This window comes from Pipra filicauda, unplaced genomic scaffold, assembly GCF_003945595.2.
Source record: "Pipra filicauda isolate LSUMZ 115617 unplaced genomic scaffold, ASM394559v2 scaffold42_size3861933_pilon, whole genome shotgun sequence".
Taxonomy (NCBI): domain Eukaryota; kingdom Metazoa; phylum Chordata; class Aves; order Passeriformes; family Pipridae; genus Pipra; species Pipra filicauda.
The window spans coordinates 813,679-829,757 of NW_024104565.1; the positions used below are offsets into that span (position 1 = coordinate 813,679).

A 16,079-nucleotide genomic window follows, 5' to 3' on the forward strand; every position below is an offset into this window, starting at 1 on the left:
AGACAAGTCTAAAATTAAGTTTTCTGACCTGTTTTAGAAATTTCTTTTAGAAGAATGATGAATTATCTGAATTCATGCCCTACATGAGTTCATGCTCTCATTTGTGCCTGTTTCTTCCACTGACAATAAGGGCAGTCTGTGGTGATAAGCTCAAATGTAGGGGTCTTTATTGTAAACGTTTGCATTTCTTCAAAAGAATTGCATGCTTGATGTCCAAATACTTAATACCAAAGAACAAACATAAAAATAAATTATTTATTTAAATTTATTTTACTGGATGTGAGGCCATCAATCATTATCTTTATTATTCAGCATTTTCTGACAGAGCAATATTTTTAGACATTGCTTAATTCTTCACAAATAGTTATTGTTTCTTTGTTTCTGAAGTATGCAACAGAAAGTTAAAAAAGGTGTGAAGATGGCAAAACAGGAGCTGAAGGAGCGTGAGGAGGTTGAAGCAGAGATTAATGTTGTGAACTCCTGGATCCAGGAAACAAAAGAATATTTATTAAGCCCTGATGTAGAAGTGGACACTCAACTTCAGGAGTTGCAGGTATCTTAAGTTTGTCAATTCCTAAATTGCAATATTTATCTTCATTGTAATCTGTTAGTGAATGTTAATCGTTTCAAAACCACCACAAATTCAAATTAGATAATATTCATGAGTTTTTGAGTAACCCAATAGACAAATTCATAAAGCATGAAGTAGATGATGGACTGTAATATTTTATTTTAAGATATTTAAGAGATATTAAACTATTTGCATATATGCAATTTTATGTACTAGTATATTGATTAGTAATGTTTCTCCTCTCCTTCAAAGTGTGGGGGAACTATAGAATGTGAATGGACAGAATGTGACATTTCTATCTCAGCAATTTAGGTTTGGGAGGGAAGGAGCAAAGTAAACTGATTTCACTTGATGTTTTCTATGTACATGTGGTCACACAGGAACAGAGAACTGAACAGACAGTCATAACTGGAAATCCAGCAAATCCCAAGATAAAATTGTTTTCCTGAACTAGTTAAGAATTTGAAAACAATTAGCTTGTAATATCTGCATTTCCTAAGTTTACACAGATGTGTTTCTCCCATTGTTCTTGACAGTACTGTTTTTTTCTGTTGTTAGTCTCTCCTTGGTGAAGTTACTACTCATCGCCAGGCTGTTGAGAAAATGGCTGAACAACAACAGAATAAGTACCTCGGGCTTTATACCATTTTGCCTTCTGAACTCTCTCTTCATTTAGCAGAAGTTGGGCTGGCCCTTGTAACTGTACAGGATCAGGTACAGCACAGTAGATAAGTGCATAATGGATCTATATCCCTTCCTTAGGCTTTATAATTTGGTATTCATGTGCGGCCAAACTGTGGCAACATAGAATAATTTTATTACCTTCACCCTTTAAATTAAACTAAGTTAAATGAAAAGTAATTTCCTTTAAGATGGAGGTTACTTCTGGTTACTGAATTTCATTCTTATTTTTGACAGATTCAAACTAAAGAAAGAGAAACTCAGCAAATCAAAACATTGAATCAAGAATTTGATCAGAAAATTCAGGGGATAGCAAATGAACTAAATGCCATTCTTTCCAAACTGAAAAAGAAAACAAATGATATAGCACAAGCTAAACTTGAACAAAAGGTAAGACAAGGCTTTCCTTATGTGGTTACACCATAAATTCTTCTGAATTGGGGCACTCACTTCATACAAAAGTTACTTGCAGAGCACATTTTTTTAATGTAGTTCAACAGAAGAATGGACAGAAAAAAGGGTTGAGTAATGAGATGTTTAAAATTATATTCTTTGCAAACTAGCCCATACAGGGACTTCAGTGAGAAACACAATTTTGAAGTAGCTGAGCGTAAAAGTCAGATGGACAAAATTTCATTGTTCCTTTTAAATAATAAGTATGACTACAATCTGGGAAAACCTTTGGGTCCCCCAAAATGCTCCTTGTCCCAGTCTGTACTGAAAAGATCATTCTTTACAGTATACCTTTACTTTTGATTTACTTGCTCCTACATCAGGATCAAGCTATGAAAATGCAAGTTTCAAAGGAAAATGAAAGTTTTCATAATGCATTAATGACTAATTACATTTTTCTGAGTTTGTAAAGTTATATTTTAAGGCATCAACAAAGCAGACCCCTTTTCCAAACAGTAAAAATCCTTGTCATGGCAGTGTGTGCTGACTGTTCATTTCAGAAACTATCACAGAAAGATGCCTGAGAATAGTTAATGTCACACTGAAGTGACTCAGTCTTTGGCTATGGTAGGGAGAATGGTTATCCGTTTCAGCCAGGAAGTCAGAGAAGAAAGAGTAACAGCACATATTTAAGAGATGACCAAACATCCTGCTGTTCTGCCTTCCTGCTTAAAAATGGAACAAACTATGGAGACTTTGGACAGGGTATAAAAGTTGCAAGTTGGACTAGAAATAATCAACTAGAAAGCTAACACTTCCTGGATCACTGATTTTATTGTTTTTCTGTCTAGATCCTCGGTGAAGAGTTGGACAGCTGCAATATAAAGCTGTTGGAATTAGATGCATCCGTCCAGGACTTTGCAGAGCAGAATGCACCACTGGCTAAGCAGCTGGCTAACAGGATAGGGAAACTCACTACATTGCACCAACAGACTATACGGCAGGCTGAGTACAGAGCAGCCAAGCTTAGTCAGGTATGATCGCGCCTACCTCCAGCTGTTTTCTTTCAGAAGCAGAAGGAGCATGCAAACTTCTCATTTATTTTCCTGTAGTTGTGCAAGAAGGGGCATTCCTTGGGACATCTGCCTGTTATTAGTCAGGGCTTGCATCACATCGCAGAGAGGTACAGACAGGTCATATCAGGAGGGTCGAATAATTCTATGATGTAACTTTAACATCCTCTTGCATGAATAATCTGCTGGTTGATTCCTCTGGTGCCCGAAAAAGATGATAGACCTCACAAACAGTACCATGCCAGGAAATAGTATTTCACTGTGCTTTTCAGGGCCTCTGTTTTATCACTGTTACCAATATTTGCAGCATTAAAAAGAAAAATGAAATAAATTTCTTTGCTCTAGTCTCAATACATAGAGGGTGAATATAATTTGTAGGTTCGATAGAAAAGCCTATATACAAGGGTTCTGATAATCCATAATATTTACACAACATTTTGGCATTCATAACAGTATATCCTCTGTGGTTCAAAGTCTCTGAAATTCTTTCTCCTTTTTTCTTTTTCTTAATTGTTGTTATCCCAGAAGAAGTCTAGCTAAAGGCAAATAAATGGATTTTCTGTGGTTCTGCCATCAATACCCTGATAAATTAAGAGTTCTCCCTTCTGCACGCAACACTTCTCTAAAGCTTGAAAAAGATTATTTCAGGCTATTCTTTTCAGTTTCCTCTGAAAAATTGTTTTTAAGAGATAGAAAGCTACTATCAAAGTAGGAGTTCAGTCAGAGGTACTTTGTGAAGGGATTTACCATTAGGATATTTTTGTTCTGCATGAAGAAATCCACTCACCAAAAAAAAGATAGGTATGGCAAACTGCTTGCAAATACAGTTTGATCACCTAGGATTTGATAAATTCTTTATGAAAAACAAATTCGTGAAAAGCAAGGAAATTATTCCTGCAGAGAAGAAAATGGGAACTTATGAGTACTTTGCTAAGTAGAAATTGGATGAATCACAAAACAGCTTTTGTCCTATATTCTGAAATAGTGCAACATTTCATTTGGAAATATGGAAGACTGAATGGACAAAGCAGATTGTAAAAAAAGGTGATTTGGAGGATGGTAACAGAAGGAGACAAATTAAAATAAGAAATGAAATAGAGCAGGCTTGCACTGAGCCACAAACTGAACAAGAAGGTGTTTTGGAACTTACATGTGAGGCTGAAATACGCACAGGGAGTGTACCCTCTAGGGATATATTTGAGCATCAATGACCTCTCTCAGTGTGACCTACATTCTTATAGTGCCTTTTTTCCCCAAAATAGATATGCTTATTACTGGAAGCAGATCTATTTTAACTCCATAAATACATAAGTAATTAAATTATATACAACAGTATGGAAAAGTTGTTTAAATGATCCCAACAGTAAATGAAATAAAATTAGTTTTATCATTTGCTAAGAACTGTACAAAATTACATCTTAGGCTTAAGAGAATTTTTCTTTCATATCCAGGCTGCTTCACACTTGGAAGAATACAACGAGATGCAGGAGTTCGTATTGAAATGGATTGAGAAAGCAAATATTCTAGTCCATGGTAGTATAACATGGAATTCTTCCTCTCAGCTTCGTGACCAGTGTAAAGCCTACCAGGTAATTATATGAGATATGAAATTTAAAAGGCAGTGTATATACAAAGTTATTTTCAAAGCAATAGGGTTCTACTTTCTCTACCTTTTTTTGCCTCCTTTCCTTGAGGGAAAAAACAATTCAAAGTGCTAGATTTCTTTGACTGTTCCCCCAAACTTTAAAAATGATTGATTGGTTTTGGACAGTTGTTTTGAACACAGAAATTAAGATATATTGTGGGATAAAACTATGTGATTCCAAGTTGATCTCCATGTTTACTCAAGTACATTGGCTTCATAATAAGTTTTGGTTGAAAGGTGTGTCCATACACTGTGATTCTATCATACCAAATACCTTATTGCAGCTAATACTATAAAACTTTAGTTAATCAAACATGAGTTTCAGTTTGGGGTTTTTTTTTCTTTCTTCTTTATCCTAAATTGGAATAGCCTTTTTTCTCATCTAATGAGTTTCATACCAAATATTCTCAAACTGCTACCTAATAGAGGAGTTTCTTCCAGTTGCTTCCTGGACATTTCACATCAGAGTGACTTGATGTCCCTGTGATGGTGCAATTTGTTCGGTGTGTGTCTGCACATGGAATGTGTGTGTGGGATCAGTGGACCATGTTGATAGGGTCCCAGCTTGCCTGGTGTTACATGACCATGTGAAATAAGTCAAAGCATCATAAGATACTAATGTCTCACTAATACCAAAATAAGACTGCATTAATCATGGTTTTTATATGTATGTTATTTAATTGTCAGCTGCATTCTCTTATGTTGGTGCAATGCAGTATGTCACACTTTCGTGTTCTGAATAGGTACCTCCAGGCAATTTATCCTGAGGATAACTGGAGATAGAATTCCTGTTTTGATTTTGCTATGGCTTTTTCCCTGCTTTGAAATCTGATGAGGATACAGTTTAACCAGTGCCATCCTACAGAATACTTTAGCAGTGATGTTTTTAGGCAGCATTGAGGCTTCTGCCCTACTATAACACTGCACCCAAGTGCTTTCTTCTACTTTCTGTTAGGTACATCAGGCTTCCAGAACAAATCTTCTCCACAGATTGTGGATATTATATTTTTATACTGAAGTGTGTATAGCAAAACACTAAAATTAGTGTGTCGGTAAGTACAGCTGCTGAAGCTTCATGACTTAATCTTTTGTTTTCCTGTCTCCATAAGCTGAAGCACTTCAAAATATATTCAGATTTAAGCATATTGCCTAAGTCTTACAGGAAATCAGTCGAACTTAATCATATTCCTACACATGGGTACAGATTGAGGAGTTTGCACAACAGGAATATACTGAAAAGATACGTGTCATTAAAGCTCTAATCTGGCATTCAATTTGCTCATGTCTCCACCTAGACCATGCTTGATGAGTCTGGAGAGATTCACAGTGATCTTGAGGCCATGAGCGAGAGGATTGATTATCTGGCAAGTGTATACTGTACTGAAGGAATGTCTCAGCAAGTGCTGGAACTAGGGCGTCGGACAGAGCAATTACAGCAAGTTATCAAAGTGCAGCTGCCAAATCTCCAAGATGCTGCCAAGGTAAATGAAAGCAGTTTTTTTAATGCTAGCCAGCAGCTAGGGTGGTGTGTGCATCATATTACAGAGATTAATAGCAGTGAAGATTATACATGGTCTATAATGGGCATGATTGTGTTGTCTAAAGTTAGGTATCTTGTGCTGTTTGAGATACTGCCTTCAGGTGCTCTTTCAGAGGGGCACAATATTTTAGCAGGTCCTCTTATAACTGCCCTTTCTGGATGGATGTATTTTGGATCATGGTGTGTCTCAAACAGGACTGAGCACCTATGTTTAGATACTTGAAATGTGTCTTTGCTGACAGTTATGTTCTGCCATAAAGTTTCCTTTATTTTATTCTTAAATGATATCTAAAGCCTGTTATCGATTCCTTCAGATCAGTACTGGACTAGACCAGGATTTCATAACGTAAGACCTACCTCTGCAAGGGAGTGCAATGAAAAGAATGAATATGGTTTTTTGTGTCCCTGACATTTCTGTGCAGCTCTTCTGTATGGGATTGTTGTTAATGTAAATGTGTGTTATGCCTATGCAGTGCCTGAAGGCATGGTAAACTGGTGCAAGACACAAGGAAAAGAGTGGAAATATTTTCTACTTGTTCTTGCCTTCAGAGCAAGAAATTTCAATTTTATTTTTTTTTAATTGATACAACAATTCAGGAAAAAAATTATATGTTAAAGTTATAATTAATATATTTATAGGGATTCTTCTACTGTCACCTGCTACAGTTACACAATACTAAATAGGAAAATACCTAAAGGCAACTAAGAGAATAGGCTATCACTTATAAGGACAATTGCAGCTAAGGTTAAAAATTTAACTTTTATTTCACAACATCTATAGGACATGGCAGAAAGCAGTCATAACAGTGTAACATAGAGGTTTTGAAAAATACTTCTTTCTATAACAAAAACATAAATCAATGAACCACAGTTTATGAGCTGAAGGATTTGGTTGGGGTTTTTTTTATCATTTTTCATGAAACAAAACAGATATTTACGTATAAGTAAGCATAGTAGAAGTGAAACTTACTGGCTTCAGTTCTCAGAGAAATATTGGAACAATTGAATAAACGATTTGTAAATTCTTACACGAAAGCATGGAGATGAATAGAAGCGAACATAGATTTATGAAGAAATCATATCAAAAGTGTCCAATTTTACATGAAAGTAGTACATCAATTTGTATATAATTACACAGTATATCGTAAGTCTTAACTTTAATAATGTTTCACATTATATTGTTATTATCAAAGTTAATAAGGTTATCTAGTTGAAAATACAATATGTAGGTATAAAGCTGGCTAGAAAACTTAGTGGTGTGTAATTATCAATGATTGCAACCCAAAAGGTGAGAGACATCAAGAAGGGGTTTATAGCTTTCTCCCTTGGACCTGGTACTATTCAACATTATTAATTAATGAGTTGGATGCTGGTTTAGAGATTATGGCTTTTGGGATGCTTAGACAACACCATATATACAGGAAGTACCTGAAAAAAATTAGGCTACTGTTCAACAGAAACAGTGGTTGTTTAGACAGGAAGAACCAGGCATGTATTTTGCTTCTGAATGAGGGACTACTGGCTTGACGCACCCTGTTGAAAGGTCGTAAGTTTAATAACAGGTTTCATGGAAAAATGAATAAATGGTGTAGCACTGTTGTAAAAAATCCATCACTATGCAGAAAATAAAGTATATAATTGTAAGGTATGCAAAGTAGTCCTTTTGTTCTGCCTACTCATCACTAGCAAGGTTTCAGCAATGTCAAATTTTGCATTTGAAGAAAGATGTGGACTGACTGGATAAAGAGCAGAGGAGAGTTATGATTGTACTATGTGTATAAATTTGTAGAAAACATGCATGGAAAAGGGTTATCCTAACATATGATGTATTCAGAGAGGATAAAAATAATTTGTTCTTCATGTCTGTGGACATGAAGATAATGGGATTTTATTTACTTATTTTACTTACTAATGGGAGAGTAAGTAAAATATTGAAACTGCAATGAAAGGTGACTTCCCGTTAGATTATGAGAAAAAAACTTTCTACAAAATTCCAGTACTGAAATAGTGGAATATGTTGCCTGTAGAGATAAGTGGGACTCCACTGCTAGTGGTTTTTAAAAACAGTCTAGACAGATGAGGCAGTTATGTCTTGGCTTATTACAGGAAATTGACTAGAGGACATCTTCAGTTCCTTTCTAGGCCTTGAATTCTATGAAATTAGTTTTATAAAGTATACGCTGTATTTGAGATTAAAAAAGTACTTAAAATAAGAACTCTGCCTTTGCAATCTCTTCTTCTAGACTGTCATATAACTGGTGTTTTTATCCAATCTTTTAAATGTTTAAAATTAGTTGTTAAAAGTATGAATTAGTTTTCTCACTGTATATAAGGGGACCGTAGCTACAAAATCCAGACAGATATATTTATAGTGATTTATTTTTTTTCTTCTTATTGTTCTCTTATTCAAATGTGTTGTGTTACAGGACATGAAGAAATTTGAAGTTGAGCTGAGAGCCCTTCAAGCTTCTCTGGAGCAAGCCCAAGCCACATTGACCTCTCCAGAGCTTGGGCATTTAAGCTTGAAAGAGCAACTTTCTCACAGACAGGTGAAAGACCAGGACCTCAAAATTAGCATTTGAGTAGTGTGAGCTTACACAAAGAATAATGAGTGTTGGTGAGATTGATTGCTGTGTTTCTTAGGTTGGTCACTCTTTCACAGTGTTGCCCCAAAATACTGCCAAGGAATTAAAGGACGGAACCGGAAGAATCATTCCCTTAAAGGGAGTAGTTGAAGTATGATCCTTTATGAGTCTGTTCTTAGGTTGATGCAATTCTGAGAAGCGTGGATCCAATCCATTTAATCCATATTAATAATAATAAAAAAGCCCAATTCTTATCTAGTGGTTTTGGTCAATGGGTTCTTAAAGTACTTTGAAAGGAAGTCTGGAGTGTTATCCCTGTTTTACAGATAGAGATGCAATGATTTAGTGTGTTGCTCTCTTTCCCCATAGTAATCTGGAGATCTAAGAGAAAATTAGTTACATTTTTGTATGTTTAATTGAATTACCTCCATAAGATACTGCGTCTTTCTGTATTGCACTTGATCTACTGTGGAGATTTGTCAATTTGTTGATTTTGATCTCAGTCTCTTGACAAGAAAAGTAAGGCAAGTTACAGCTTTCTGAGTTTCTTAAGAAATATTTTGTTCTGCAAGCTAATATGGAGATTTCACTGTCTCAGTCTGCCAGTGAAAAATGAATGTCAACAGCTTCACTGTAGGGATAAAATCTGCAGAAAAGCATATGCATGAAAGGTAAATTTGCACAGCTTTCCCTTTTCATGAAAATATACGGTCTTTATTCTGGGGATTTACAGCCAGATTTCAGAGTGTGGCCCTGAAGAGTGTAAGTGAAGCACATCACCCACCGTAAGAACAAAGGAATATGGAGTTTACACTAGTTTTTATGTGTATTCTCTGTCCTGGCTATAGCAGGTCTCACAGTATGAGTTTCTTTTGTAAAGAAGGGGGCTGTACCCCTTCCCTCCTGTTTCACCACACCAGAGAGAGTATCTTGTAAAGTGCACAACTGGCATGCAGCCCTCAGGATGCCTCTGGGTGCTGATTGCACAATAAAGGCACCCTTTGCCAGCAGTATGGGGCCTGATGGAGGAGAGGCCCCACCAGTGATGTCTGAGGAATAGGTCATTATACCAAATCTCTGGTTAGATTATCCACTGTATGTCATGTAACCACAGAAATAAAAAACAAAGCACAATCCTCTCATCCATATGCACTTCAGACCCACTTTAGCTATCTCTCTGCATGTGGTGTAGGGTAAGGGAGATAACCAGTCTCTCTATCCCTGTTTGCCTCATACATTGTGTAGCTGATTAATAGCTATGGAATTTAAAATCTTTTTCTAATGTGCTAAGGCTCTCTTCATCAGCTTTGCCTTTTCCTTTTTGTTTTGTTGCGTTTTGTTTTTCTTTTCTTATCTGTGAATACATTAAACTCCACAATGAAGATAAAAAGAATAGTGATCAAATCTGTTCTCCAGCTGTTGCATCATTTAGACCCTTCTCATGCATATGAACAGACAGCTTGAATGGACATTGTGTATGGAATAGACACTATTACCAAAGGCATCCAGCTTGTGATAATTCAGAGGAAAAGGTTTCTGTGTAGCTGTATTCCTTTCTGTCTGATTGCCTTTTGAGTTTTACGCAACATTTTCAGTCATGATTTGTATTTTCAAAGGAAATCTGTGAACACAATGGGATTCATTTGCTGGTTTGAAAATGTACTTCTGTGTCTCAGCAGGGGATTCCACTCAGATTTTAATATTAAAATATATGTATACATAACTGACTCCTATGCTACTTCAATTTGTGGATTTTCTAAATCTGTTTTTTTCAAATCTGTTACAAGAAATATTTTTTACTTAGACACTTAAAAATAGGTACTACTATGCTTTTAAATTGATTATTTTTATACCTAGTATGTGGTGGTTTTGCTTAACTGATATTTAAAAGAGTGCTCATTTCACAAGGAGCAACTCCAGAGAAAGTGTGCTCTGATTATATTCAATTTAGAAAATAGATAACCAAATTTTTCTTTTATTGCATGAACTTATCATTATTTGTTTTCAGCTGTATGGAATGCTCTGGGAGTTCTGCAAAATTGGCTTATTGTGTCACTGACTTTGTTTCTAGCATCTGTTGTCTGAAATGGAGTCACTGAAGCCAAAAGTTCAGGCAGTACAAGACTGCCAGAGTGCCCTGAGGATTCCTGAAGAGGTGGTCACCGGCCTGCCAATATGCCATAGTGCCCTCCGGCTCCAGGAGGAGGCCAGCCGCCTGCAGCACACTGCCATTCAGCAGTGCAACATCATGCAGGCAAGTAACTCCATCCCATAAATTACTCAGAGTAACTTCAACACTGACATACAATTTGTGATAGAAACACAAAATTTCATATCTCTGTGTGTTCCTCTTTTCCGTGGTACCACTAGGAATTTCCCCAGTAAGTTTCATTCATTCCTGATTTTAACATTCATGATCATTTTAATTGTCATCTGACTCTCACCTTGGTTCTCTCCCTGATAGTGCTATGATTTTTGTAATGTTATAAGGATTGACTAGACAAATAGCTAATATATGATTGTATGCAGGTTAATTTTATAATATATATAATCAGTTAATAAAAGTAATAAATCATAACATCAGCTGCTTCTAAAGATTGCATAAAAACTATTGAGTTAAATAAGTAACTTTCTAGTATAAAAATAATGATTTTTATTCTTTTTATTTAAAAATTTATATGCATTTGTTTTCTGATTTTGGAATCATTCGACATCTATTAAATTTGCATTTTCAATTTTTCCTAAATATAAGTAAATTAGAGGGTTTTTTAATGTCTGGATTCATAATTAAATGTATAAAAGAAGAGTATAAGCGTTTCTTTCCTCATATTTAGTGATAGAAAAGTACATAGTGTGGCCTAGGGTACAACTACCAAATTTCAAGTTAGATAACAGAAGAGACATTTGATGATTAAGGATAATTAATGATACTTACATAAAAGGCAGGATACAATGTCACACTGAAAGTTTAAAAAACGGGTTAGACAAACTGCTGGTGAATCTAAGGTAGAAAGAACTGATACTATACTGGTAGAACAATGATCTGAATCAATCTTCGTAATCCTCTCCCAGTTGTATTTTCTGTAAAATCTAAGCTTTTCTTATTGTCTTTCCACTTCATAAACGAATGCTTGAAGTGAAAAAGCAGATGAAAATGCTTTGTAGCAAAACCATGAGACTTAAGTAATGCTATCTTTTTGTGGATATGTTTGGTTCAGATACTTGTTGGAATTCAGAAGTTATAGCACCTTCTGTCAGAAAACTAAAACATCACATTATGTGAAGTGCTCTTTTGGGTAATAGTTAAATAAATGAAACCATTAAAATCATTACAGTTCACAATATTTATGAACAGACCTTTTCCTGACTATTCTCCTGCTTTGCTTATCAAGACATGAGTGCCAGATAGATGTAAATTTGCTCCACTTCAGGGGGTGAAGTCAGTCATGCTTGGACTAAATAAAAATTTATTTTCAATAAATAAAAAATTCAATATTTTTTTCCCTCTTTAGGAAGCAGTGGTTCAGTATGAGCAGTATGAGCAAGAAATGAAACATTTGCAGCAAATGATAGAGAGTGCCCATCGTGAGATCCAAGGCAAGCCAATAGCAACCAGCAATATCCAGGAACTTCAGGTCCAGATTTCACATAATGAGGTATGAGAGCCAAAATGCATCAGCATGGGCTCAATGCAACTCATTGACCCAAACAACTTTTCATGAGCAATGGTAATGTTAGCTGGGTAGGTTTTCAGACTTCCTCAAAACTGCTTGAGCAGATAGACTTAATACCAGATAGGAAACTCCTGCTATTGGTACAATGTGGAGAAATTTTTTGTTTATTCAGTTAGGTATGTCCTAATCTGTGGGCTAGATTGTGATAAACAAAAACATTGCATAATTAAAGGACAATTAACATTGGAACTTGACTGAGGAGTGTCCCAGAAGTCAATGTTGAGCAGTCAGGTAGTCCCTACTATTTGGTGATCCACATGTATGTATGTATGCATGTATATCCTGAAGTACTTGCTCATTTTCGTCCCAGTACCATCCCGTGAAAGAACACCAAGGGACTTGAATCACAGGAAAACCACAATAGATTTGGAGGGAAATTGCACCATTCAGTCCAAAGGTTGTTTAAGTCTCTGTTGGGAAGAGTTTTGTGCTGTGGAGTTGTGGGTCCTGCCCACAAACTCATTGATCATCAGCCCTCAAATAAGCTAGGGTAGTCTCTGTGCAGCCTTCTCGCTGTGCTGCCTTGAGAGCTTCTGGGCCCCTTTCTCCTTCTCCTGTCTGTTGTTTATTTCTTGGGATAGAAAATGCACCACTGATCTCTGTGTGTCACTTATGGCACCAGATGGCACCATTTCTTTACTTTTGAATTAAAGCTGTCTGTCCTGTTGTGTAATGTAACCTCATGGTATATGTGTTGTTCATTTTTTATCCAGTTGTTACAAAAGTTACTCAGTATAAATTCAAGAGCAGTTTGTGTAAACAAACATTTCTGGGGTTTTTTTAGTACTGAATTGATAATGCTACTATTCTCTATTCAAATGTTCAGAATCAGCAAATGCAGCAGAATTACTTCAGTGATACAGGGTAATATTGCTGGAGGAAGGAATGATGCTGCAGGCAGGAAGGAATTAAAAAGGGGCAGCTTGAAGTTTCATCTGCATTTGAACAAGTTTAGTAGCTAGAAGTTGTTCTAGACATCTGCAGGAAGACAGCAGCATTACTCTACTGCACATGTTGGGGTCAGCCAGAATGGACAGGTTTCATACTTGCAAGCTTTCCATGTTTAGGGGTAAGGAGTTTTGAAAGACTGAGGTATGCATATTTTTGGCTCAGATTTCATCTGCTAAATACCTGTGGAAAAGCATCACATGAAGTGGATATTATGAAACATATATTATGATACTACTTCAAAAAGAAAGTCTGTCAGGTTTGCTTGTTAAGTGTGTTATTAATCTAAAAATTTACCAGATTCCCTGTTGAAGCCTCCATGAAAGAGAACTTAAAAGAACATTTATAGTAGCTATATTTAGATTAAAATAAGAGGAAGAAAGTAGAAGGAAAGTACATCCTGATTTTTAGGAAGCTTGTATTACTGTGCATGTATCTAACTAGATACTATGCTTACTGACCCATGCTTCTCTAGAATTTAGAATTTCAGATGAGAATGTGGGCAAGTATCTCCATGCTTGTGAACTATTTTAATGGATAATACAGTACCTCATAAGACATTGCTTTTGTAAGTTGCTTTTTTTTTTTTTTTTTTTGCAATCACATTTTTGCCTACTTTTCCTTTTCCTTGTTTTCGGTTGGAAGAGGTATTGTAGATACTTAGTGCATTGGACATTAATACCACAAATGTCATTGCACCTCAGTAATGTTGATGGAGTTAAGTGAGTATACTGAATGACAATAATTTTCTGCTGAGCCTCAGATATGTCATTGACTTAGCATTAGTGAATGACTGGTACTTGCCAGACAGAGCAGATAACTATTCAATCTGCTAGACATTAAATTTGTGGTTTGATTTGATTGTAGCTTGGTTTTTGATTGTTTTAGTTGATGTTTTGTAATCAAGACCTTGCTTAGTCTCCAATGTAAGCCCTGGAGCACCAAGAGGTCCTTTTGTTACTAAAGTGACAGATAGGGACCAGGTGCCATTGAAACCCAAGCAGTCAAGTATCATCCTCAGTCTTCATGCTGTTTCAATTTCTAACTCCGTATTCCTTGCTATGAGTGTTCTGCACTGTAATTTTAAGGAAGTTGCGTGTTGGAAATGTTATACAACCAAAAAAATCTTTTAATTTTACCAGCCTGAAGCAGTAGTCTTATTTACTTTTGAAAAGATATTGTAATAGTATATTATGCCTACTAGATCTTGCAACTTTTGTTGTTACTTTTCCTTAAAAACTTGTGTTTGTTGAAGAAATAAAAGCAGATATAAAAACAAAGCAGAAATATATATTTGAAGAAATAATCACTGATTTTACAGGCAAGCTTATAAAAGTGTTTTTACGTTATAGATGAAAACTCTAACTTGTTACCAAGCCTCTAGGGAGCCAGGAACAATAGCTTCAACAAAAATGTGAAACTCTTCCACCCTTTTTTATTTTAATTATAATAATTGAAAGCTTTGAAACTGGACACTGAATGAGGCAACAGTGCAGGGTAGGAGAGAAGACAAGACTTATGAATAGTCATAAGGCTTTTCATTTTCATCTTTCTTCTCTGACAAAACTTAAGCTTATGATGGTGTTTGGCCACTCAAATAGACCATTTCATAACTATAAACCCCTCAATATTTTAAAATATACTCTGCTTTAAGCCAGATTCCCCAGCTCTTTTTAAAGAAAGGTTAGTCCTGTGTGCAGCTCAGCTTTTAACTCTGATTTACACAAAACCAAAATGAGATTAATATACGGCTTATCCAAACAGTGGCAAAAAGCAATCCAGTCTGCATTTAATCTTATTATGTGGCTGATTGTTCCTATCACATTTGATGCTGTTAGACCCTGTGAGTTATTGTTTGAACAATTCATTCCTTATGATGGGAGCTGAATGGGGCATTTTTTACAGTTGTGGTTACCACATGACCTCATTTCCATGGCATGCACTGTGCGGGGGAGCTTCATTTTCCTCAGATAAATGGAAGTAGAACAGGGGAAAAAAAATAGGGCAGGAAGAGGGAGAGGCATTCCCCGTTGCTGCAGTCTGAAGCTTATAGACATTGTCTCGGGTTCAGGCTGGATGCGAATGTGAGGTGTCCCTCCATCTCTCCCCTCTGCGGTTATCATGCTCACAGAGCCTCTCGCAGCCCTGTTCCGGTTTCGCTCCAAAGCTGTTGGCTCTGCGGTTTAGCTGTGCAGCCAGACGCAGTTCGGCTTGTTCCCTCTGCTATCAACATCCTGCTTGTCAGCGAGTGTGGCGGCTTATGCGGGGTTTCTGAGCGGCGGCGCTATGATGTTATTGGCTGGGCTTGGAGGGGAGAGCTTGACTTCGCCACCAAAGCTGACATGCTGCAGGTCCTGTGGCCTTTACAGGCTGCCTCTGCAATAGGGAAAAAAAATGTTTCCTCAGGAGCTGGCTCAGAAGATCAAAGGATACCAGGAGCAAATTGCTTCTTTGAATTCAAAGTGCAAGATGCTGACAATGAAAGCAAAACATGCCACCATGCTGCTGACAGTGACAGAAGTGGAGGGGCTGTCCGAGGGAATGGAGGAGCTGGATTCGGACCTGCTCCCAGCACACCCCACTCATCCCTCGGTGGTTATGGTAAGCAATGCGCTGTTCTCTGTACTGTTTATCTGACTGCTTGCTTTTGCATCATTATAACACTCCTGTGTAGCAAATTGCCACAGCTCACATCTACATCTGCTTTTGAAATGGCTGGAGTGTGGCAAACCAAGGGAAGTTGCAGCCTTCCTTTACTGTATTTTGCTTTATATGGGTTTTCAAGACTTGTTGATAAGGGATGAAGTTATTTAACAGACAAATACATGAAAGTTTTCTGTAATTATGTGCAAATATTGGGCTTTTTTGTAACTATCAGCATGCAAGACCAAATGCTAAGAAATTAATGA

General features: G+C 36.6%; 1 protein-coding gene across 21 annotated transcripts in view; it reads left to right on the forward strand.

Annotated features, from left to right (window-relative positions):
• Positions 1–16,079, forward strand: part of SYNE1 (spectrin repeat containing nuclear envelope protein 1) — a 306,594-nt gene that overhangs the window by 188,394 nt on the left and 102,121 nt on the right. For all 21 annotated transcript variants that reach the window (XM_039385717.1, XM_039385719.1, XM_039385731.1 and 18 more), the window contains 10 exons: positions 388–553; positions 1,130–1,285; positions 1,490–1,642; positions 2,497–2,679; positions 4,170–4,307; positions 5,659–5,844; positions 8,330–8,452; positions 10,560–10,742; positions 12,001–12,144; positions 15,577–15,771. In XM_039385717.1, coding sequence (XP_039241651.1) covers positions 388–553; positions 1,130–1,285; positions 1,490–1,642; positions 2,497–2,679; positions 4,170–4,307; positions 5,659–5,844; positions 8,330–8,452; positions 10,560–10,742; positions 12,001–12,144; positions 15,577–15,771 — 1,627 coding nt within the window. The remainder of the gene's footprint in view (positions 1–387; positions 554–1,129; positions 1,286–1,489; positions 1,643–2,496; positions 2,680–4,169; positions 4,308–5,658; positions 5,845–8,329; positions 8,453–10,559; positions 10,743–12,000; positions 12,145–15,576; positions 15,772–16,079) is intronic.